This window comes from Gymnoscopelus microlampas (assembly GCF_963454915.1).
Source record: "Gymnoscopelus microlampas genome assembly, chromosome: 22".
NCBI classification, from domain to species: Eukaryota; Metazoa; Chordata; class Actinopteri; order Myctophiformes; family Myctophidae; genus Gymnoscopelus; species Gymnoscopelus microlampas.
In genome coordinates, this window is record NC_139959.1 from 44,229,293 (window position 1) to 44,256,390 (window position 27,098).

At 41.7% G+C, this 27,098-nt stretch overlaps 1 protein-coding gene across 3 annotated transcripts in view; it reads right to left on the reverse strand.

The window, feature by feature from the left end:
- The window catches only part of LOC311039188 (protein NLRC3-like), a 45,325-nt gene extending 19,365 nt beyond the window's left edge, over positions 1-25,960 (reverse strand). For 2 of the 3 annotated variants that reach the window (XM_084048859.1, XM_084048858.1), the window contains exons 1-9: positions 25,886-25,960; positions 22,201-22,356; positions 21,163-21,249; positions 17,474-17,584; positions 14,874-14,911; positions 11,493-13,263; positions 9,010-9,186; positions 7,679-7,855; positions 6,499-6,651 (exon numbers count right to left, since the gene is read on the reverse strand). In XM_084048859.1, coding sequence (XP_083904985.1) covers positions 6,499-6,651; positions 7,679-7,855; positions 9,010-9,186; positions 11,493-13,263; positions 14,874-14,911; positions 17,474-17,584; positions 21,163-21,249; positions 22,201-22,337 — 2,651 coding nt within the window. In that variant the 5' untranslated portion in view covers positions 22,338-22,356; positions 25,886-25,960. The remainder of the gene's footprint in view (positions 1-6,498; positions 6,652-7,678; positions 7,856-9,009; positions 9,187-11,492; positions 13,264-14,873; positions 14,912-17,473; positions 17,585-21,162; positions 21,250-22,200; positions 22,357-25,885) is intronic. The other variant, XM_084048860.1, reaches the window with a different exon arrangement.
- Positions 25,961-27,098: the final 1,138 nt, after the last annotated feature.

Genomic DNA, 27,098 nt, shown 5'->3' on the forward strand with positions numbered 1-27,098 from the left:
GTCCAACTCCCCTAACTCATACAACTGGATCACCAACCTTGTGTCCAGTGTGGATAGTGGAATAGTATGTAAGATCATTGAATGTCTTAAAGAGCCTATAAGCAAGGAGGAAAGACGGATGCCTTGACCCTAGAATCACCAAAGCCAGGGAGGAGATGAGAGCAGCACACAGGGGCTTTGTCGCTGACCAAAAAGGAGAGGGTCTGAGGGAGGAATATAAGCGGAGGAAGGAGGAGCTATACCAAGTGTATGCAACTCGAAAAACAGGAGCTGACCCAAAAGATCAGGCACATTAAAAAGGTGCATGCAAAACAGAAGCAGAAGCTCATCAATGAAATTTCTGGCAGAAGCTCTTCTCAGACTTCCAAGATCTGGGGAGAAAGCGCAGAGGAACGAGTTGAAACATGGTACCAGCAGAAGAAGAGGATGATCCGATGCTCTTGTCTTCCATGACCTTCCCATACCAGATCATGGATCATTTACCATGGATGAGTACCAGAGGGCCATGGCTACTATCAAGTGAGGCAAGAGGAGGATGGAGTGACAGCAGAGGTTCTGATGTATGTGCCCATAGACGAGGTGGTGTTGGATAGCATCAAGCACACACGTCTAGTGAGCTGCCGAAGCTGTGGAGCAAAATGATCATCGATCCAGTACCAAAGTCAGGCGACCTCACCAAGACGGACACCTCCAAGGCATTAACCTGAGCTCACAAGTCTCCAAGGCGGCTAACAGGATTATCCTCAACCGTCTTAGACCCATCTTAGACCCTGTACTGAGAAACTCGCAGAACGGCTTCCGCCCAGAGCGAACAGCAGACTGATGCTGAGGAGGATACTGGAAGGAGTAGGAGATGAATCTTTCAGTGGTGATCACCTTCATGACTTCCAAAAGGCTTTTGGCACCATCCACCGGGGGAAACTGATGAACATTCTCCGGGCCTACGGAGTTCCTGAGAAGATGGTTCAGATGATGGAGACACGCTACTTGAGGCAGTCCAGGCAGTTCCTCAATCCAGGACTTGAGGCAGTCCTTCAAATAACCTGGGCCTGGACTGCTTCAATGGAGCAGGACCTGAAGGTCCGGGGGGCACTTGACTGGAATGCCTTGCATGGGATGAGGAGAGTGTGGAAATCAGACATGGGAGAAGACCTTAAGAGGCGGCTGTTCATATAGTTACAGTTGAGTCAGTACTGCTGTATGGGGCTGAGACATGGACCATCACAGCACAACAGGAAAGGGCCTTGGATGGAGTCTACACAAGAATGCTATGAATGGCACTAGGAGTCACATGGACGGACCAAATCAGAAATGTGGTCCTCTACGGAAACCTACCATGTGTCACAGACAAAGTCAGAGAGAGAAGGATGAGGCAGAGCACTGCGTCAGGCACCCATACTGTAACTAATGGCAAGCAAACTGACACTATGGGAGCCAACCCAGGGCAAAGCCAGGAAAGACAGGAAGTGCACCACCTACGTAGATGCACTTCGGCGTAACAGCTTAGCCAACAACACTGTAGAGCTCAAAACCCTGATGCTAGATAGGAGAGTGTGGAGGGCAGCTTTTCGGGAGTCCCAAGTTGGTGTTGGCTAGACCACACTCGCATCGCAAAGACCCTATTCTATATGATCCGGCCTAACTGACTCATGCCCCCCTCAACATAATCCCCCTCCGTACCCTCTACCCCCAACTCCGCCACTTGCAATACTCCCCCACTCCCACAAACCCCACCCCCCCAACTGCCAGCCCACACCTCTCCACCTCCATAACTCAAAACCCCATTCCACTTCAGGAGTCCCGAGTTGGTGTTGGCTAGACCACACTCTCGCATCGCAAAGACCCTATCCTATATGATCTGGCCTAACTTGCCTATGCCCCCCTCAACAAAATCCCCCCCAAACTTTCTACCCCCCAACTCCACCACCTGCAATACTCCCCCACTCCCACAAACCCCATACCCCCCAACTGCCATCCCACACCTCTCAACCCCATAACTCAAAACCCCATCCCACCCCATACCCTCGTACCCCCAAATCCCATCCAATCCATTACCCCAACTCCCAGAACCCCCGGTCCCCATGCCCCCAACCAACACACCACAACCCCCAAACTCCACCCACCCAAGCCCTCATGCACCCCCCACCCCATAACCCCCCAACCGCCACCCCACACCCCATAACTCCAAACCCCATCCCACCCCCATACCCTCATACCCCCCAACCGACACAGCACAATATTCTCACAGGGTTGTTGGCTGCCATGGTGTTCACGTGTGATTTTGATCTGCATTTAATACAAAATCACAACATTGATGTTCACATCTAAGCAGCAATGACAACCTCTAACCACAAGTTCAAAATGTTCAACGCCAAAACCTCCTATCTATACCTAAAAATGACCTCCTATCTACATAGATGCACATAGGAGGTTTTTACCTAGAAACAGTTCGGCTTATAAATGAATAAATAATGTTTTTTTTATGCTCATTTTGAGATCAAGACATTCTACAGTACTGTAACAAGTATTACCAATCACATTTTTGATCAACTCACACTCTTGGTGTGATAAAAGTTTCACCACCTGACACTAATCATTAGCAATCAACAAGGCAATGCAATTAACTTGACAGTTACTAACAAATACTTAAATAGTAAGGGTGGAAGACACTTTTTTATTTTGAAAATAATTGATTAGTACAAACTGAAAGACATTTAGATGGTCTACATAACACAGCATTCTAAAGTTTCAGCTCTGTCTGCTGCTCAACTAGTTCTGGTGCAGATAAGAGGTTTTGCGCTTCAACATTTTAACACTAATTGGCACTGAACAAGATAGGAGGTTTTAGTCAAATGACTTTTCTGACAAAATGAGGGGCGGGACTATCTTGCAGACAGACTGAGCATGTGCAGCATAGCCTATAGTCCTCATCCACAGTGAAATCTGAAAAACATGAAATTTGCACTTAGGAGGTTTTGCGTTTTGGCCATCGAGTGGCTGTATCAGTGTCCCCCACAGTCACTGGGCATCTGTACCCCTGCAGTCACTGGGCGTTGTACCAGTGTCCCCCACAGTCACTGGGCGTTGTACCAGTGTCCCCCACAGTCACTGGGCGTCTGACTGGAGCAGTGGCTGTATCAGTGTCCCCCACAGTCACTGGGCGTCTGACTGGAGCAGTGGTTGTACCAGTGTCCCCCACAGTCACTGGGCGTCTGACTGGAGCAGTGGTTGTACCAGTGTCCCCCACAGTCACTGGGCGTCTGGCTGAAGCAGTGGTTGTACCAGTGTCCCCCACAGTCACTGGGCGTCTGACTGGAGCAGTGGTTGTACCAGTGTCCCCCACAGTCACTGGGCGTCTGGCTGAAGCAGTGGTTGTATCAGTGTCCCCCACAGTCACTGGGCGTCTGGCTGAAGCAGTGGTTGTACCAGTGTCCCCCACAGTCACTGGGCGTCTGGCTGAAGCAGTGGTTGTACCAGTGTCCCCCACAGTCACTGGGCGTCTGACTGGAGCAGTGGTTGTACCAGTGTCCCCCACAGTCACTGGGCGTCTGGCTGAAGCAGTGGTTGTACCAGTGTCCCCCACAGTCACTGGGCGTCTGGCTGAAGCAGTGGTTGTACCAGTGTCCCCCACAGTCACTGGGCGTCTGGCTGAAGCAGTGGTTGTACCAGTGTCCCCCACAGTCACTGGGCGTCTGGCTGAAGCAGTGGTTGTACCAGTGTCCCCCACAGTCACTGGGCGTCTGACTGGAGCAGTGGTTGTACCAGTGTCCCCCACAGTCACTGGGCGTCTGACTGAAGCAGTGGTTGTACCAGTGTCCCCCACAGTCACTGGGCGTCTGACTGAAGCAGTGGTTGTACCAGTGTCCCCCACAGTCACTGGGCGTCTGGCTGAAGCAGTGGTTGTACCAGTGTCCCCCACAGTCACTGGGCGTCTGACTGGAGCAGTGGCTGTACCAGTGTCCCCCACAGTCACTGGGCATCTGGCTGAAGCAGTGGTTGTACCAGAGTCCCCCACAGTCACTGGGCGTCTGGCTCGAGTAGTGGCTGTACCAGTGTCCCCCACAGTCACTGGGGAATGATAACATGAATAAAACATACATTAAGTGCAATTGTATCAGTGAACTGTCAATATTATTATCTCTGTGTGCATCATGACACAGAGTTAAAACTCTGATTATGCTGTAATTATTAATTTTAGCTGTACCAGTGTCCCCCACAGTCACTGGGCGTCTGGCTGGAGCAGTGGCTGTACCAGTGTCCCCCACAGTTTCATTTGTTTTCCCTGTAAATGAAATGCAATATTAGCAGTCTAATATTTTTTCATTTTGGTCATTTTGTATTTTAAAACAAAATTTTAGATGACAAAATAAGGTCTTTGAACATCAGTGTAATTTTGTTCCTTCAAAATACAACCATTAGGCTATTGGCTATCCTCAACCGTTTCAAATATCCATATTTACTCCCATTATAATGTTATTATATCACTGGAACTAGTCAAAACAATGCATCAATAGCACTACTTACGTTTCTTGAGAGCCAAAAGCATCATTAGCATTCCCCTGGACAGAGGCCTCTTTCTGCCTGACCACTCAGGGTTGTTGGCTGCCATGGTGTTCAAACTTCACATACGATTTTGATCTGCAATTAATAAGAGATCACAATAAGACTCAAAATCTTCAATGCCAAAACCTCCTATCTACATGCATGCAGATAGGAGGTGTTTGGCAAAACCTCCTATCTACATCCTATCTACATACATGCAGATAGGAGGTTTTTACCTAGAAATAGCTGGCTTACAAACAGACATTTTTTTTGTAAAATAACTCTATTTACGGCACTCAATTATGCTCATTTTGAGATCAAGACATTCTACAGGACTGTTACAAGTATTACCATTAACATTTTTGATCAACTCACCCTTTTGGTGTGATAAAAGTTTCACCACCTGATGCTTATCATTGGCAATCAACAAGGCAAACACAATTAACTTGACAGAGTTTCTAACAAATACTTCACTAGTAAGGGTGGAAGACACTTTTTATGGTGAAAACAATTGATTACTACAATTTGAAAGACATTTAGATGGTCTACATACCATTGAAGTCCCAAGTTTCAGCTCTGTCTGCTGCTCAACCACTTCTGGTGTAGATAAGAGGTTTTGCACTTCAAAAAATTCCCACTTATTGAAGCTGAAGCTGATAGGAGGTTTTAGTCACATGACTTTTTCTGACAAAATGAGGGGTGGGATTGTCTTGCAGACAGACTGAGCATGTGCAGCACAGCCTATAGTCCTCATCCACAGTGAAATCCGAAAATCATGAAATTTGCACATAGGAGGTTTTGCGTTTTGGCCATCGTTATGTTTTTAAATGTACTTCACTGACTTCTGCAGTATATTGAAATAACATAGTTCTAAAAATACCTAAGATGAACACACAAAGAGCAGATCTAGAGACACACATCCCCCGCAGGATGCCAAACACTGGATGCTCCTATGGTCAATGACTAACAGTGACCTAGGGCAACACATGGTTTTTGTACTTACATACCTGCATCCATACATAATATCACATATCATTATACACTTATATGCCAGTACTTGTATTGTGATGCACTCACATTATAATATAACTATGCATACTACTAAATACTACAAAGGCCTAATAGACACAGTCCATTGATTACTAGTTTGCCTAGCAAGGCATTCCTGATTAGTCACAGAAACCTTAAACCCTTTCTCTTAGGAGGTCCAGATGGCCAGTATCTCCTGGGGTCATCTGACCTTAGTGACCAGTATATTGTCTTAACCAACTCACACAATAGACCTACACACACACCAAACTACTTAATTAAGCACATACTCATTTACACACATAGTATAACATATAACACACGCACCTACGTGCACACTGAAGTGCATCCGTGCATGCACACACACACATATAGGATCCACACTGTTTAGACATGTGGACCTCAACACACACACCACGTGCACAAGCCTATAGAAAAGAGTGTGCATGTGCATACACATCAAGTATAAATATCGATGCTGTGTTTTACTCTGTCTCTTTTCCTGCTGAAAGCTGCCATGTCCTGTCCTGTGTAACCATGTAAGTAATTCTCTTCTCTCCTTAATAAAATCAACTGAGGAGAAGGAATGCCTGGACTCTTTAATTCTCCTTAAACAAGGGCAAATAGCCCCACAGATTAATACATTTCACTACACTGATGAAGGAACATGGAAGTAATGTTGGGGGTGAATTTAATACAAATTAAAAGTTAAAATTGACTCGTAAATCAGAGCTCAGGGGTGAAGTATTGTTTTGTTAAAATAATAATGATAACAACAATAACAATAATAGTATGATTAATTTGCATGTAGGTGATGTATTGCACATTTATTTTACTCATATTCCCCCCCAGCCTGCCTACCAACCATTGAAACATTCTAATAGAAACAGAGAACTAACACACATGGACACAGTTCATTCTACTCACTGGAGAGTCTTCAGTCCAGAGAAGAGCTGCAGTGCTGAATCATTGAGGACGTTGAAACGCAGGTCTAGTTCTTTGAGATGGAGGGATGGATTAGAACGTAGAGCTGAGGCCAGAACTTCACAGCATCTCTCTGGCAACCAGCAGTGAGTCAGTCTAAATGAAGAATCAAACATCAGATATGACATTATTCCTGGATAGAAAAAATAACCATTTATTAAAGGACCTGGTCTGACTGTGAGGTTCTGGGAGTAGAGATATAGAGCTGAACTCTAACAGGAAGGAGTAACATGAACTAAATAGTCTTTACTTGATCTTAAAGAAAAAGGTAAACTTCCTGTTGATTTAGCCATTCTTACTGGAGGAAGGAAGGAACAAGACTGGATCTGCGGATGCGGATCTTCAAGTAGTAAAATAAACAGAAAGTTTCCATTTTTCTTTAAAACAGTCTTTGTAAAGGGTTTTGTGATGTTTATACTGTCAGAAACAGGTTTGTTTGCATTCATCACTCTACAATAGTGACTTTGAGAGCCGTTTCTAATCAACTGAGCAACGGAGCGATATATGTCGCCAATTTCTTTTTAACATTTATAAATATAATAAACAACATTATTACCCAGTCACTCACACACTGCCTACCCAACATCCGCTGTAAAGTACATAAACAAACAAACAAACATGGTAGCGAACACAGCAGCAGGTGACGCTAAAGAGGCTTAAGGTTTGTTTGTGGAAGTATTTCACTGAAGATGTGGACAAAAAGACGGTGGAGTGTAAAGTTTAGTTTGCATCCCTCCCACGTTGATAGTTAGACTAGTCTTTCTTAACGCTAACCAAAGAGATGGTAGGGTAAGCATAATAAACGAGGAGAACAATGACAGCGAGCTCTAGACGAGTAGCCTAGCCTATTCAAGCACAAAGTATGTCGAAGAAATAAGAGTAAGAAAAAACCTCACAGAATATATTTTGAAAGACATTTTAATTTAGTGTGCTCACTCAGCGAGCATATAATAATAATATTACATCTATGTATCTCAGCATGGCTTTACATACTGTGGTCAGTGTACTGTATCATTATTCTAATCAGTGTTGGTTACCATGCTGTCAACCTTATTCACACTCTTTAAATAAGGTCTCACCACTGTATTCATATCATATTTAAGTTCTGGTAAATGAATCTGACCTGAGAATCTCCAGACAACAGTGTGGACTCTTCAGTCCAGAACACAGCAGGTCCAGTGAAGTTGTGTTCCCCAGGTCGGAGTAACCCAGATCCAGTTGTTTTAAATGTGAAGGATTAGAGCTGAGAGCTGAAGCAACAACTTCAAAGTGTGTCTTCTTGAGGCCACAGTCAACAAGTCTGTAAATACACATTAAATGCTAAATCTGACATTATTGAAACAAATGATACAATATGTGTAATATTGCTTAATTATACCCAGTTCAGAGGTTATCTGATGACTTCCTTATTCATGTTCCCACAGAGTTCAGAGAAGGAGACGGATGGTGGGCGGGGCTAATGTTATCTGATGACTTCCTTATTCATGTTCCCACAGAGTTCAGAGAGGGAGACGGATGGTGGGCGGGGCTAATGTTATCTGATGAATTCCTTATTCATGTTCCCACAAAGTTCAGAGAGGGAGAGGGATGGTGGGCGGGGCCATCCTGCTCTGCAGCGTGACTCCATAGTCTAAACCAGTTGTGCATGATTGGCCAATACGCTTGTGCAAGGACGCGCTGTGATTGGCCAGTAGCCACTTTGAGTGACAGTTGGGGCAAACGCTCTCACCAAAACATTATTTACTATTCTGTCCCTATCGGTACATAACTCGAACGGCGCTGAGTCGACTAGCAGACCATTGGCCGGTCGACGCGGGCACTCGCGCCTGGAGGCGCTCGGGCGCGTCTCCTCGGCCTCAAGGTCTGCTGAGTCGGCGCGCCTCCGTCATGGTCCAAAACTATACTTTATCGGCGAAAATAAATAGTCCGCGGTTGTTTGAAAAAGGCACTTCCGCGTTGGCCACAGAAGTGGGCGTGTTTATAGCACAACTGGTTTAGACTTTGTAATGTCGCTGCTCTCTGCAGACATACACTGTCTAAGCTCTGGAGCTGGATGCACCGTCTGTCTCCTCCTCCCCTCACACTTTGTGGGAGCATAAATAGGGCTTATTAATATTATTAATAATAATAGTAAGGGTAATAATAATAAGTATTATCATTATTATTTAATCAGCTTTATTTGTTTTGTGGGGTATTTGTGTCCTCTGCATTTAACCCATCGTAAGTATTAGGAACAATGGATGTCCATTAATATTAACATTAACATTATTACTGCAGCGAGCCCACAATAATAATAAAGATATGTATCTCAGCATGGCTTACATACTGTGGTCAGTGTACTGTATCATTATTCTAATCAGTGTTGGTTACCATGCTGTCAACCTTATTCACACTCTTCATATAAGGTCTCACCACAGTATTCATATCATATTTATATTGTTAAATGAATCTGACCTGAGAATCTCCAGACAACAGTGTGGACTCTTCAGTCCAGCCCCCAGCAGGTCCAGTGAAGTTCCCTCCCCCAGGTCGTTGCCACTCAGGTCCAGTTGTTTCAAATGTGAAGGATTAGAGCTGAGAGCTGAAGCTACAACTTCACAGTGTGTCTCCTTGAGGCCACAGTCAACAAGTCTGTAAATACACATTAAATGCAAGATATGACATTATTAAAACAAATGATACAACATGTAGTTCGGACAAAGCAATCTGATTGGTAGAAATAGGCTCTCTAGCTGTGCTTAAATTAGCATGATAGCACACCTCGGCATTCTCAAATAAATATATCAAAATCAGCTGTGCTGATAAGATGGAGTCTCAGCAGAGCAGAGCCAGCTAAGCGGCTATGCTAGCAGTTTGCATGGGAAGTTCACAGACATAGTAGCTAAATCTGGCATTAAAATGTTTTAATTTCTATTGAATATCTTAATTACAATGAGATTGAGCTAACAGTTAAGTTTTGTTTTGTCTATGTGTTCAGTTTGGTAAAAGTTGTCTAGCTCACAACCATCACAATGTTGGGTCTGGACTGACTGAGTAAACAGGGACTGTTGTCTCTGTCAGACCCTATCATGTATTTACACAATAACAGAGATAACACTTGCAGAAAGGTTGTTATTTTGAGAGTGAAATGCCCCACAATATGATACATTTGTATATGTTTTATTTAGATGGTAACTGTTGTATAATCTCAATATTACACTGGAGGGTGGCTTTACCATGATTATTTGCACTTCAGTGATGCTTGCGGAACTCGGCTCGGCCTCCTTCCTGACTGTCGTGCCAATAATCACAGTAAACCACACCCTCTTATGTAATATTGCTTAATTATACCTACTGTAGTTCACTGTAATGGAGGTAACTAAGAAATCTTTTTATCTAAATTAATTATCCAGATATTAATAGTAAGTAAGTAAGAACAGGCAACCAGAGAACTTAGAAGTAAGTGAGTGAGTGAGTGAGTGAGTGAGTGAGTGAGTGAGTGAGTGAGTGAGTGAGTGAGTGAGTGAGTGAGTAAACCTAAGTAATGATCAAGCTCATGTTTAAAAGGCCATTCTATGTGCAGTTCTGCAGACATACACTGTCTAAGCTCTGGAGATGGATGCACCATCTGTCTCCTCCTACCCTCACACTTTGTGGGAGCATAAATGGGGCTCATTAATAATAATAATAAGGGTAATAATAATAAGAATAATAATAATAAGAATAAGAATACTAATACTAATATTAATAATATTAATACTAACAATAAGGGTAAGTGTAATAATAATAATAATAATTTAGTCAGCTTTAGTTGTTTTGTGGAGTATTTGTCACTGTACATTTGCACATATACAGAACATGCGTCCTCTGCATTTAATCCATCCCAAGTATTAGGAAAAATGGATGCAATTGACATTAATATTAACATGGCTCCCAGGAGCAGTCAGGAGTTACATGTCTTGCTCAGGGACACTTTGACATGGAATTAGCTTTGAACCTTCAAGCTCCATGAAGAATGGACCCTAATGACTGAGTGATCTCCACAGCCTTTCATCTAGCGCCACCCTTTGACCAAGAGACACTTTGTAGCTTTATGTTTTAAATTATGTTATTTTATTACAGTATATAATACAATACTAATCTAGTGTGTGTTTTACTTTAGCTCCACTGATCTACAAACAATAGATTCATATTTTCCCGGTGGATCTGTATGAGACTTGATCTCTCCTTTGTGCCTGTAGCCATGAGGATTTACAATGAGGCACACGGTCACTCTGCTCAGTCAATAACTCTGGAGTAACATCAGTACGGGCTGATTGTGTTCATATAGACGCTCTACATGGACCACGGTGGATTCAAACCCACAACCTCTGTGGTGGTGGACAGGTACTTTACCACTGCACCACCCGAGCACCCTGATACTGTAACGTTATCAGTGTATTCTGTGATGTCATAACGACACTGTAACGTTATCAGTGTATTCTGTGATGTCATAACGACACTGTAACGTTATCAGTGTATTCTGTGATGTCATAACGACACTGTAACGTTATCAGTGTATTCTGTGATGTCATAACGACACTGTAACGTTATCAGTGTATTCTGTGATGTCATAACGACACTGTGATTGTGTGTATTTGCTTACATATTGTCAATGCATAGGACAGGATAGTGTAATGACACTGTGTGTGTGTTTGGTTCTGCATAGTGCAGGGTGACATTGTCAGTCAGTAAAAAAACAATTAAGCAGTATTTTAAGCCTCAGTCTTGTTTTTATCCTGCTTCACTGGGGACTGGCCTTTATTTGCCCATATCTACACACAATACACTATATGAGACCTGGACAGATTTGAGGCCTAGTTATTATCTGAGCTTTTATATTAATCAATGAGTTATAGTGTTATAGGTGTGAAGGTAGATTGATTCTGTTCTAGTGAGTTTTCTATATGACTACTAACCGAGCCTTTCTGCTGTTCCTCACAGCTGGGACCAGTCTCTGTCGCCCCGCCATTGATGTGTTGTAGGTGTCCAGGTCCAACTCATCCAGAACCTCCTCTGACATCTGCAGCATGAAGGCCAGAGCTGAACACTGGGACTCAGACAGTTTTGTCTTTGATCTGTCCCCTGACTTCAGGTACTGTTGGACCTCCTGATGTACTGAGTGGTCGTTCATCTCCATCAAACAGTGGAAGATGTTGATAATTCTCTCAGGAGAGTAATCTTTAGTGGTCATCTCCTTCAGGTTGTTGATGGCTCTCTGGATGCTCTCTGGACTGTTCTCTGTCTGACCCAGCAGGCCTACTAACAGCCTCTGGTTGACCTCCCGTGAGAGGCCATGAAGGAAACGGACAAAGAGGTCCAGGTGGCCATTCTCACTCTCTAGGGCTTTTTCCATGGCTCTCTGCAGGAATTGATCCAAGGAACTGACACTGCCCCGCAGGAATGGCTCCAGTACCTTCATGTTCTTCTCTGTGAAACAGCGGAACAGGTAGACTGCAGCCAGAAACTCCTGGATGCTCAGATGAACAAAGCTGTAGACTGTTCCGTGGAATTTCACACTCTCTCTTTTGAAGATCTCTGTGCACACTCCTGAGTAAAGCGAGGCGTCTTTCACATCAAGACCACACTCTTCCAGGTCTTCTTGGTAGAACATGATGTTACCTTTCTCCAGTTGTTCAAACGCCAGCCTTCCCAGCTTCAGAAGAACCTCCCTCTCAGCCTCCATAAGCTGCTGTTGATTCAGCTCATGAGTCTCATCATACTTCTGCTTCTTCCTCTTTGTCTGAACGAACAGGAAGTGGCCGTACATCCCAGTCAGGTTCTTGGGCAGCTGTCCTGTCTCGTCTGTCTTCAACATGTCCTCCAGAACAGTAGCAGTGATACAACAGAAGACTGGGATGTGACACATGATGTGGAGGCTCTTTGATGTCTTCAAGTGTGAGATGATTATGCTGGCCAGCTTCTCATCGCTGAATCTCTTCCTGAAGAACTCCTCCTTCTGGGGGTCTGTGAACCCTTGCACTTCTGTTGCCATGTCGACATATTCAGGAGGAATCTGATTGGCTGCTGCAGGTCTGGTAGTTATCCAGAGTAGAGCCTTGGGGAGCAGCTTCCCTTTGATGAGGTGTGTCAACAACACGTCCACTGATGATGTCACTGTGACATCAGAAACAATGTCATTGTTTTCGAAGTGCAATGGAAACCTGCTTTCATCCAGACCATCAAAGATGAAGCCAACTTTCCAGACAGCGAGCTGCTCTGCTGTGACCTTCTTTAATGTTGGGTGGAAAACATGGATCAGTGTGAGAAGACTGTGCTTCTCTTCTCTGACCAAGTTCAGCTCCCGGAATGAAAAGGGAATCAGGAGAATGACATCTTGATTTTCCAAACCCTTTGCCCAGTCCAGAGTGAACTTACGCACAGAGAATGTTTTTCCAATGCCAGCGATGCCCTTGGTCAGAACTCTTCTGTTGGGTTTGTCTCTGCCAAGGAGGAGGGGCTTAAAGATGTCACAGCAGTTGATTGGTTTGTCATGGAGGGTCTTCTTCTTGGAAGCTGTCTCAAGCTGCCAGACCTCATGTTGGTTATTAACCCCTTCACTCTCTCCCACTGTGATGTAGAGCTCTGTGTAGATGCTGCTGAGGGAGGGCACTTCAGTGACGTATGTCACACGATCAAGGCTGTTCAAACTGATCTTATAATCATTTAAATCCTCCTGCGGACTGACGCCTGCAAAGATAAGAGAATGTATACTTTTTATTTTTTTATTTAACCTTTATTTCACCAGAGAAATCACATTGAGACTAGTGTCTCTTTTACAAGTGTAACATTATACATTATAAACATTCAGTTATTTTATAATGTAAACATTTACAGCTGTGTTTGCACATGAAATAAATGCCCTAGAGAATATCGATAATTCATTAAGAACACTGAAAATATCCTGATAAAACAATTTGTAATCTGACTATGTCTTCTGAAAAAAAAATGTCCATTGTTATAGCCTATTGGCAAGCTCTCAACAACACACATTCATGTGACATGTTGTGAGCTTGTAAATCGGCAAAATTATTGTTATTATTTTTGTATTTATCATCATTATTATTATTATTGTTATTTTTATTACAGTAAGTAAGTATACAGGGCTTAAAGGAGCAGTTCACCCATTTTCAACCTTATCTTCATATAATTGGTCCTCAGTAATGCTCATTATAATATTTCTGTCTATCCACTCTGTGTGTCATTGAAGGGCTGTGGACAGTTCAGAATCATGCCTACCAGTGACATCATCAGTAGGTATCATTTCAAATGACATTTCAAACGTATTTTTTTATGGAAAAACAATGACTTCTTCATGTTAACTTTCCAGGAAGAGAAAGGCTGTAGTTTCTTGGAATCCCAAATTGATTATGTCACTGTTAGGTACGTTTCTGAACAGTCCACAGATCAGAGGTCATCGATGAGACAAATGGTGCCAACTAGGTAGGTCCACTTACTCATAGACCTACCTGTGGATTATACCAACTAGGTAGGTCCACTTACTCATAGACCTACCTGTGGATTATACCAACTAGGTAGGTCCATTTACTCATGGAGCTACCTGTGGATTATACCAACTAGGTAGGTCCACTTACTCATAGACCTACCTGTGGATTATACCAACTAGGTAGGTCCACTTACTCATAGACCTACCTGTGGATTATACCAACTAGGTAGGTCCACTTACTCATAGACCTACCTGTGGATTATACCAACTAGGTAGGTCCACTTACTCATGGATCTACCTGTGGATTATACCAACTAGGTAGGTCCACTTACTCATAGACCTACCTGTGGATTATACCAACTAGGTAGGTCCATTTACTCATAGACCTACCTGTGGATTATACCAACTAGGTAGGTCCATTTACTCATAGACCTACCTGTGGATTATACCAGTGACAGCCACTTTATGTGGATTATGTGGTCGACTCACGCTGACACTCTGCAGTTAATCCCATGTACAACAAGCTGCTTTTTTTATTTTCACACTTTAACTAACGTCCATAACATGTCATGTACAGTATATATCAGCTGCTATGCTCAGGTACTTACCACACCAGATAGATATACTATGTGTAAATATACAGATATATTGTTGTTTTTTCTCTCTTTCCCTTGCCCCCCCCCCCTCTGCTTTCATTTCTTCTTGTAAATAACAAAAACAATGGAACTTGCTCAAAAACTAATACCACCCACTGTTTTCCACCTGTAAACCTGTTGATTCTGAAAATGGGTTTTTTAAGCATCTCAGTTATTAACATGAAATGTTAAATAGTGTAAAGTGTGTCCAGTCTTACTTTGTCCTCTTGTTGTTTGACTGGGTGTGGTCAGAACTCTGTGGAGAGGATTATAATGTATTATGAATAAATAACAGACTTTATATTGCAGGATGAATGAACATTTCATTGCATGATAATGCACACAGAGATATTGATTTGTCATTTCTACATCATAATGATTTCTGGACGGACCCAGGATCACAGTCTGTCTTTGTCTCTCCCTGGCCCAAATTTGTAGTGACTGGACAACGTGCTGACTGGAATAGTTTCATAACCATCTCTACACACAGGAATGTCTCTGTGTCACCCAGCAGTATCACCCAGAAGGGATTATATGTAAAGTGTAATATAATGTCTACACATGCAGGATTTTCTTGCATGTCACAAACACAACCCTGATGGAAATGACTATATATTCATTTTGGTGAAGTTGAGGGACAATAATATTGATGTTATTTCATACAGTATATTTCAGGTTTCAAAAACCTACAAAACTTGCAAGGCACACATAGACGGCCCATAGGTACAGATACCAGTGGCGAAAAATTACATATTTTAATCATCTCAAAAAGGGGCGTGGCCTAATGGCTCAATAGTGTCCCCTACAAAATGTTGTGCTTCAAGCCCCACAATAAGGTTTCACCTACATGCATGCAAATTGGTGCACACCTGTAACATACCTCGACTCACAAAAATCTCTCTTGGAGCCATGACCTAAACCAAACAGGAAGTCGGCCATTTTGAATTGATAGTGCCGTTTTTGTGCATTTCACGCCATTTTCACGGGTTGTACTTTAACAAACTCCTCCTAGGCGGATTGTCCGATCTGCCTCAAATTAGCTCAGAGTACACAAAAGACCTTAACAATGAAATGTTATCAAAAGCTTGAGTTTTCGTAAAACAGCGTGACCGTGGTAAAGCGTCAAATTTCAACACCAAACAGGAAGTGAAAATACAATTCGTATTGGCTGGGCTTTAAACAGCCATAACTTCGGTTCCCGGCATCAAATACCTATAAAATTTGCCAGGTACACTTAGACGGCCAATAGGGACAAGCTGAAATTGCTTAAGCCCCGCCCCCACTGTGTTCCTATTGGCTGGAAAAGTTTTAATAAACAAAATACATATATTCTTCCTCTCATGAGACTTTGGGCTCCTGTAACCTTACACAGCAACTGGTCTCATCATGACATTACATCAGCATTATGAGCTCTGAGCAGCTTAGCTTGAAGTCAAACTCGATGTACAGCGGTGTCGCGTACCGAATATAAGCCAATCTACAAGACCACAACGCGTCGCGAATGCATCGCTTTGTGGTCTTGTAGATCGGATAGTTTTCCATGGGACACCGTCGTGCAACTAAGCCTAAATCAGGTACAGCCCTCTCACAGACTTAACACAGCAGAGCACACGCGTCGCTCATAATGGTAGAAAGTCACTGCTGTAGGCTACTGAATGTACACACGTTTAATAATTACACAACCATGGCATTTTATTTGTCAAGTTGAAACAGGTGATCCGTTTGGCAATGATGATAGTCCCTCACGGTAAAACATACTACTTTTTTAATTTCTCATGTAGGCTACCTTAATTTCATTTATTCACACACAAACTTTTTCAAAAACAGCAGATCTACAAGGTCGTAGCGTGGCACTCACACTATGACCTTGTAGAGTTGCTATTTTTGAATAGCCAAAGACATCTAAAATTACAGAGACATTAAATTGCACAAAAGCTAAATTGCAAATTGTTCATTTAAAAAAAATGTGTGTGTCTCCCCCAGTGTTTGAAAGTCCATTTACTCAACTACTGTACTTAAGTACAATTTTGAGGTAGTGTTACTATACTGGAGTATTTCCAATACTTTCTCTACTTGCTCTACTCCACTACATCTCAGAGGAAAATATTGTACTTTTACTCCAATACAATTACATGAAAACTTTGGTTATAGTTACTTTGTAGATTTGTATTGAAATTACAAAACACACTAATCACTTCAGCCCTATATATATATATATATATATATATATATATATATATATATATATATATATATATATATATATATATATATATATATATATATATATATATACATATATATATATATATATATATATTACGGCCATTTGAAAATAGCCGATCTACAAGCTCACACTTGCAGCTTTGTAGATCTACTATTTTCAAACAATTTGTATACATTTAGAAAACTTGAAATGGGATATTCTGCATAATAAGTACTTTTACTGTTGATACCTTAAGTATATTTGATGCCAACACTTTTATACTTTTACTAAAGTAAATTCTGAATACCAGACTTGTACTTGTAAGGAGTATTTCTACATTGAGGTATAGATACTTTTACTCAAGTAAAAAAAATGGTGAAGTTAGTTTCTGTAAATTGAAAAAGAACGCACCAAGTACAGTGCAATTCAGGTCTGTTTTACTAAGTATAGAGGGTCTACGTGGTTACACTGGAGAGATAAATTCAATTCTCTGACACACCTATAGGCTTGCGTCTAGAGAGACGGACGGTAGGACAGACAGACAGACAGACAGACAGACAGACAGACAGACAGACAGAGTATAGTGTATATTGTATAGGAGGATTCACATACTTTGTGTGTGGAGGTTCAGGTTCATTGAAGTCAGGAACCAATCCTCTAGACCGGTCACTCTGCATAGACACACAGCTGGCTGCTGAAGACTCTGGTCTGTGGTGAACACTTCTGGAATCATACAAATGTTTCTACTGTTATCACGTGAACGACATTTGTTCAAGTATGAAAGAGTAGGGAAATATCTCTTTAATTAACAAAACAATGCAGTGCAAATAGGACTTGGTTTAGAAAAGCCGCCCTAAATTGTCTGTTAAGTATAATTACTGCTATAGTAGGCTTTTACAGTATATTGTTTCAATTCAATTCCCCATTACAATTATATGAAAACTTTGGTTACTTTGTAGATTTTGATTAAAATTACAAAACACACTAACCACTTCAGCCCTATATATATATTTCAGCCATTTGAAAATAGCAGATCTAAAAGCTCACAGTGAGCTTGTAGATCGGCTATTTTCAAAGGATGTTTTGTACATTTTGACCTTGTGAAATGGGACATTCTGCATAATGAGTACTTTTGCTTTTGGTACTTTAAGTACATTTTTATGCCAATACTTTTGTACTTTTACTAATAGAGCTGGTGCCATGTTTTTGCACTTTTTCTGTTTTTCATGTGTCTATGAGGTTGATAGAACTTCTTTAACCCTCTAAGACCCAGAGATGCTTTAGAGCAACAATTATATTTTATAAAGAAAGGAGTTAAAATAATTAGTTTTTCTGTTATTTTTTCACCTCTAAATCCTCATTGGGTCCTATTGTTTAGTCTTACAATGCCATTGGCCAGGATATTTGCATATAAATACCCCCCACAGAGGCAGGAACCATCACAACTTGAAAATTCTCTGTTGGAACAGATATCTTTTTTCTCTGGAAGATATTCCTCACAAAAACGTAAGTAATATGCCTGTAATAATTGTTTTGGTGAACATTACAATGTCTAGAACATGTATATATGTTATTATTGTGAAATATGTCCCAAATTTAAATTAGAGCATGATTCATACTTGTTGCTTTTGGTCAACGTTGGGCCCTCTTGGTTGCAAAAAATACAAGGGTTCACCTGCTACTGTTCAGCCTTATATATATATATATATATATATATATATATATATATATATATATATATATATATATATATATATATGATAATTGAGCTGTAAGCCTCAGAAAATGTCCACCCAAAGTTTCTCTTTCCCCCTAAACAATACATATTCAACCAATATATTCCCCTGTTATTTCTCAGTAAGTTTAAATTTCTTTCAATACTACAAGGCCAGTGGGACCAATGTGGTAATTCTTGGGGTGTTGTGGGGGTTGTTCATTATTCATTCGAGGGGTGGTGGGTACTTAGGGGCTTATAATGATGATGACCTCTTAGGGAGTGAATCATCATCAAACAATAGGTTGCCAGACAGCATTGTATGACTTGTGAAATGTTGTCCTGCAGTGAGCAGTGATGTGTAAGAACTTAGCACTACTAAATGTACTAATGGTATGTCTTTATTTCATTTCAGAATGCCATAACAACAGAAAGGGCCTCGCTTCACAGCAAGGGATGTTCTGGATATCGTGATGAACGGAGAGAGTGATGTTGACATAGACATCAATGAGACTGATGGAGAGTCAGATGAAGAGGACTGTGGCGTGGGGTCCAAAGAAAACCAACCACCCAGTGAACCCACTGACCGCCCAGCAGACATTCAGCTGCCCCAATGACCAAACCCGCTCATCGCCGTGATTCAAGATATCAGTGGCTGAAGAAGGACTTCATCAGCCCTAATACAGACTTTTCTGTCCCACCTCTGACCTCTGAAGATGTGAGTTCTATCCAAACACCACTGCAGTACTTCCGCCAGTTTGTGTCCACATCAGTCAACACAAGTCCAAAAGAAATTGAGCAAATGTTTGGAGAATGGGCCTTTCTCAAATGAATGGATGCCGGATGTACTGGGAAGCAGACACACGAAACGCGTCTGTAGCTGATGTGATGCCACGCAACCAATTTCAGTCTTTGTTGACCTCGTTACATCTGGTTGACAACTTCACCGTGCCAGAGAAGGACAAGAAGGACAAACTCTGGAAACTCCGACCATGGCTGGATTTGTTCAGAGAGAAGTGCCTAAAGGTGGTTCCAGAAGAGCACAACTCTGTGGATGAGATGATGATTCCATTCAAGGGAAGATTCAGTTCCATCAAGCAGTATATGAGAGGCAAGCCACACCCCTGGGGCTTCAAAGTGTGGGTCAGAACGGGGATCAGTGGCGTCATCTGTGACTTTGACGTTTACCAAGGGAGCATCGATGGCGTGCAAGCCAAATCTGAACTTGGCTTGTCAGTGGATGTCATCATGAAGCTTGCTTCGACACTGCCCAGCGGGCAGAGTAGGTGTTAATTGTCAGGAATGTGCAGGGTCATATTGGGTGGAGATCAGTTTGCATCCTCTTATCAATGCAAATCAGTGAGTTGGCCAGACAGTATTGTGTGATCACTGACAATGGTTTAGGTTATTAGTTTTCTTTACAACATATATTATACTGATTTTCATTTTTGTTGTTCTTTTAATAAAATTGATTTAAGAATATGACTTATTGGTGTTATTATTCATAATGTATACTGTTCTGAGGCCAAATATTATTCATAATTGATCTGATGCCAAATAATAAACCATATAAATGAATCATTAAGTTGCTTTAGTGAAGTTATTACAGATTTGCCATGTTATCCATAAAAATGGCCTATAGGAAATGTTGCTACCTGATGGACCCAATGTTGCTAAATGTCAACATTTGCATAAAAGCTTACCAAAACATTTTTTTTTTAAAAACATTATATTTTCCTCTTCAAAATACTCCTACAAGACCATCTGAAATTTTTTTTTTTTTTTTTTTGCAAGTACAAATATATCCGGGTCTTAGAGGGTTAAGCCCCCCCGGTGGTGGTGTTATGGTGTTTTATGTCTTCTCTGACTATTTGGAGTTTCTACCTGGAGGCTGAAACCGTGAGGGTCAAACGTGCCAATAGAAAAACAGCCCTTTAGTGACATAGTAAAAACATACCCACCCCCTCATTATCATAACATAACAGGCGTGGGCATGAGGAGGAGGAGGGACTAGGACAGGTGGGTGGTGTTAAGGTGGTGGAGGAGGTGCTAAGGTGAGAACCAGGTATACTTAATGAACTGGAGGCGTGTCCAAATAAGCAAAACAATTTAACAATTTCTGTACACTTTTTTGAAAAAAATCTTCGTCCTAGTATAACCATAATACCCCGTCTTAAAGTAAATTCTGAATACCAGACTTTTACTTGCGCCACCCAGTGGCTGAATGGCATTGAAATAAAATAAAATATGTCTAGGGGGCGCGGCTGAGAATCTGGGGGAGCGGCTGAGAAAGGTACACATCGCCGCCTCAAGGTACTGTTTTGAAAATAGTGACGACCAGCTTGGTAGCACTGTAGATCTGCTTTTTGGTTATTTTCTGTAAATTGAAAAAGAACGCACCAAGTACAGTGCAATTCAGGTCTGTTTTACTAAGTATAGAGGGTCTACGTGGTTACACTGAAGAGATAAAATCAATTCTCCGTCACATCTGGGCTTGCGCCTAGAGAGACGGACGGACGGTAGGACAGACAGACAGACAGACAGACAGACAGACTATAGTGTATATTGTATAGGAGGATTGACATACTCGGGTTCAGGTTCATTGAAGTCAGGAACCATTCCTTTAGACCGGTCACTCTGCATAGACACACAGCTGGCTGCTGAAGACTCTGGTCTGTGGTGAACACAAAATCATACACATGTTTCTACTATTATTATGTGAACAACATGTCATTTGTTCAAGATTATTGGCTTTAGGCTCCTTGACATTGCAGCAATAAACAATAGAAGAATAGTAAAACATAGGACTAAAACGGTACAATGACAGTGGCACAGATAAATGGACAGACAGACAGACAGACAGATACATATTCAGTAACTTACACTCTATAGCTAAACATTGGACAGGGAGGACACACTGTTCTACTCGATGTCTTGTTTTTCAGTTAAATGTGGACATGTGTGATGAGAGAGTGCAGTCAAGCCAAGACCAACTCAGGACTCCTGAATCACTGCCCTCCACACTCTCCTATCTAATATCAGGGTCTTGAGCTCTACAGGGTTGTTAGCTAAGCTGTCGCACTGCAGTGCATCTAGGTGGTTTGCTTCTTGCCTTTCCTGGCTTTGATCCATCGATAGATCGATAAATCTCGATCGATAGATAGATAGATAGATAGATAGATAGATAGATAGATAGATAGATAGATAGATAGATAGATAGATAGATAGATAGATAGATAGATAGATAGATAGATAGATAGATAGATAGATAGATGCCACAGGCCCACTGTCGTTGTAATCCGTACCAAATAATATCGCCCACAGCCCACATGGTTGTGATATCCAGCTATTAATTTAACCATCTGTTCCACTGTGTGTTGCCCCCCGCCCCCCCTTCAACTATTTTCAACACTAATGCCTGCTGCAGTGCTGGGACACATCTGATCTGACTGTCATCAGAGGTCTTGAGTTAGAGAAAACCTTCAAATAAATAAATAGACACATATTCACACATGACACAGACTGTTATAAGACAAAAGCATAAACATAGTCAGAGGCTTGTCAGATGTTCTCAGCAGTAAGGCTTGTTAATTAACCCACTTGTCTCATATGAGGATTCACTTACTTTGTGTGTGAAGGTCCAGGTTCATTACTGAAGTCAGGACCTCTTCCTTTAGACCGGTCACTCTTCAGAGACACACGGCTGGGTGTTGGAGACGATTTTTCAGGTCCCTTCCCCTCTCTCCCCACAGACTCACTCATCTTTAGGTCTGTATTAAACCTGTCAGGGTTACAGACAATGACATAGATCAGAAAAGGGGAAATGCTGGATGCATGTGCACAGCACGCACGCACGCACGCACGCACGCACGCACGCACGCACGCACGCACACACACACACACACACACACACACACACACACACACACACACACACACACACGCATGTGAAATCAGCTCATGTTGAACCCCACGTGCACACACTCAATGCGTTCCTCGCTCATGCATGAGACATTTTACACCAGAAGTGATTTTAAAACTATGTTTTTTTTAGCTAAATGTGAAGTTTTGAACTGTTCTTTCCCCCCCCCCCCCCCCCCCATTAAAATGCTTATATTCAAGCCATCATGAAGTAGAATGAATGGTTATATTATGTTATGTTTGGTTACATAAACACAGTTGATATGAGTCACATGTCTCTTGCTATAACACCAGTAAACATAGATCTATAACACCAGTAAACATAGATCTATATCACCAGTAAACATAGATCTATAACACCAGTAAACATAGATCTATAGCACCAGTATACATAGATCTATAACACCAGTAAACATAGATCTATAACACCAGTAAACATAGATCTATAGCACCAGTATACATAGATCTATAACACCAGTAAACATAGATCTATAGCACCAGTAAACATAGATCTATAACACCAGTAAACATAGATCTATAACACCAGTAAACATAGATCTATAGCACCAGTATACATAGATCTATAACACCAGTAAACATAGATCTATAACACCAGTAAACATAGATCTATAACACCAGTAAACATAGATCTATAACACCAGTAAACATAGATCTATAACACCAGTAAACATAGATCTATAACACCAGTAAACATAGATCTATAACACCAGTAAACATAGATCTATAACACCAGTAAACATAGATCTATAACACCAGTAAACATAGATCTATAACACCAGTAAACATAGATCTATAACACCAGTAAACATAGATCTATAACACCAGTAAACATAGATCTATAACACCAGTAAACATAGATCTATAACACCAGTAAACATAGATCTACACCTGGTACAACATCTTGTCATATGGGGGTCCCTGGTACAACACCTTGTAATATGGGGGTCCCTGGTACAACACCTTGTCATATGGGGGTCCCTGGTACAACATCTTGTCATATGGGGGTCCCTGGTACAACACCTTGTCATATGGGGGTCCCTGGTACAACACCTTGTCATATGGGGGTCCCTGGTACAACACCTTGTCATATGGGGGTCCCTGGTACAACACCTTGTCATATGGGGGTCCCTGGTACAACACCTTGTCATATGGGGGTCCCTGGTACAACACCTTGTCATATGGGGTCCCTGGTACAACACCTTGTCATATGGGGGTCCCTGGTACAACACCTTGTCATATGGGGGTCCCTGGTACAACACCTTGTCATATGGGGGTCCCTGGTACAACACCTTGTCATATGGGGGTCCCTGGTACAACACCTTGTCATATGGGGGTCCCTGGTACAACACCTTGTCATATGGGGGTCCCTGGTACAACACCTTGTCATATGGGGGTCCCTGGTACAACACCTTGTCATATGGGGGTCCAGTGTTCTAACTCATTATTTTATAATGGTCTAAAGTTATATTAACTAATGAAGTATTGTTACTGCAGACGAGAGGCTAACAGCGTGTGGTGAGCACAAAGGCTGGAAAGTCCCTTAGCCTTAAGGAGACTGTCACTCTAACCTCACTACACTACATATGACCCGCCCTACTCTGCCTCTGATTGGTTTAGCTTTACACATGATGAGAGATGATTGGTTAAAGGTACAGTGTCACATATCACGGTAAGCCAATCAGAGGCAGAGTTGGGCGGGTCTTTGTCTTGGCTTTCCTGGAGCAGGCAGAGTGATATAGAGTGAGAGTGACGACACTAACATAGACTCCCAACGTAAGAATGGAATGAGGAAATGCTCTGTCTGTCTCAATGAGGAAGTTCCAATGTTTGGAACTACAGCCCACAGCAGCGTGACAGAACTCTCTCTCTCTATGGTTCTGCGAGCAACCAGAGCGACACACACACACACACAGAAGCTGGGAGCTGCACGCGCGCTCCACAGACACGCCTCTACCTGGCTGCTTTGCATAACATTAGGCTAAAGGAGAAAAGCCTCTACCTGGCTGCTTTGCATAACATTAGGCTAAAGGAGAAAAGCCTCTACCTGGCTGCTTTGCATAACATTAGGCTAAAGGAGAAAAGCCTCTACCTGGCTGCTTTGCATAACATTAGGCTAAAGGAGAAAATTCATGGACTTTACATTCCTGTCACAATGAGAGACAACAGTGTCTGCACTGCAGAGTGTGAAAGGGTTAATCTCTTAGCAGAGGATGAAGAAGAAGAGCTGTAGACAGCAGACACTAAACAGAGAGGTTATCCTGTCTGTTGGTGGAAGTTCTTATGACTGTTCATAAGATTGTTTTAAAAACACTGTTTTGAAAGCAATGTAAGTCTTTAAAAAAAAAAGTAAAGACAAGTTGTCTGATTATTTTAAGTACTTATGTGTGGGTGAGTCTATGTAAAGGGCTTTTATATAAAACTAATAATTAATTCATTCATTAATCGAAACAAAAATAAAAACAACAAATTGACAATGCAACTAAATAATAAGAAATATAATGACATTAAAAAATCACATGTTGAACACAGTATTTACACTAGCACTGAGCTGATCGGCGATGTGCACATGCGTGGGCGTGCACGTGGCTTCATAACACAGAGCCCCACTAGCTCAAAAATCCACAGCGCATCACTGCACACACACACACACACACACACACACACACACACACACACACACACACACACAGTTGAGTTGAAGCAGAGAGAGACGGAGAGATAGAGAGGTAATATTCAAAGTTCTCCTTCAGAACCAAACTTCTTCTGGATGAGAACAAGTGGTTCCAATATGTTATAAAACACTTAAACAGCTTTAACTTTTCATAACATAACAGCACAAGTATGATTACCTTACATTAACCTCTTTAATACCAGAAACCTGATTTATAACACTTACCCTACATTAATCTATGCTTTAATCCAACATGTAATACCATATAGATTAATAACACTTACCCTACATTAATCTATGCTTTAATCCAACATGTAATACCATATAGATTAATGACACTTACCCTACATTAATCTATGCTTTAATCCAACATGTAATACCATATAGATTAATAACACTTACCCTAAATTAATCTATGCTTTAATCCAACATGTAATACCATATAGATTAATAACACTTACCCTACATTAATCTATGCTTTAATCCAACATGTAATACCATATAGATTAATAACACTTACCCTACATTAATCTATGCTTTAATCCAACATGTAATACCATAGAGATTAATAACACTTACCCTACATTAATCTATGTTTTAATCCAACATGTAATACCATATAGATTAATAACACTTACCCTAAATGAATCTATGCTTTAATCCAACATGTAATACCATATAGATTAATAACACTTACCCTAAATAAATCTATGTTTTAATCCAACATGGTAAAACAACATGGAGTCCAGACTGTTCAGATCACTGAGTTGTTGTCGTGTCTAAATGGTTGAATGTACCAACGCACCTGACATGTGATTCATACTGGGTGTGTCTAAAGCACCTGAGAGAGAGAGAGAGAGAGAGAGAGAGAGGAGAGAGAGAGAGAGAGAGAGAGAGAGAGAGAGAACGAGAGAACGAGAGAGAACAAGAGAGAGAGTGAGAGCGGGAGAGAGAGCGAGCGAGAGAGCGAGAGAGCGAGAGCGAGAGCGAGAGAGAAGGTGTGTCTGTACATCACCTCACCTGAACCTGAAGAGAGAATGGGAGGGAGGGAGAAAGAGGAAGGGAGAAAGAGGGAGGGGAGAGAGAGAGAGGAGAGAGAGAGAGAGAGAGAGAGGGGAGGGAGAGAGAGAGAGAGGGAGGGAGAGGGAGAGAGGGAAGGGAGAGGGAGGGAGAGAGAGAGAGAGGGAGGGAGAGAGAGAGAGGGGGAGGGAGAGGGAGAGAGAGGGAGGGAGAGAGAGAGAGAGGAGGGAGAGGGAGAGAGGGAAGGGAGAGGGTGCGTAAGTACTGGGGGGGCGATTTAAAAAAAACATATATATTGTTTTTTACCAACAGCCGTTGAAGTGTTTGTCATGTCTGTCCCAGATAGAACTGACTCTGAGCCGACTCTGTTTTTAAAGGTTAGAATCCCTTATAGTCACACTGTCTGAGCGCCTCTGGACCAGTTGAGGCTTAACTCATTAGATTGACAGATCGGGCTGATAGGTTCACAACAGAACCGGGGCGGTCCGTTCAGCCCAAACGTGTGCTAATTCAAATGAATAGCTTCATTTAACAGTCAGTACTGCTGCTTTGAATTCATAATCTAAATCTGTAACTACATATTATATTTTTTTATACATTTTAAAGAGAGAGAGAGAGAGAATATAACGTATACTCTCAGTGAGGGTTCATTTGCTTCCAATCTAATATTCCATGGTCCAATTTCTACACTCATTAAAAGAGTACATTTCTCAAACTAGCCTCTTACTCAAGGTCAACTTAACTGAGGATGTTTTACACTAAAAATCAAGTTTCATGTTTGAGGCTCTAGAGTCTAGATTGTATTTTCTGTTCTCACATCACATTGTTTACAAAATACCAATTCTTTCAAGGGGAGAGGAGTGGAGAGGAACTCAAACTCAAACTAGATG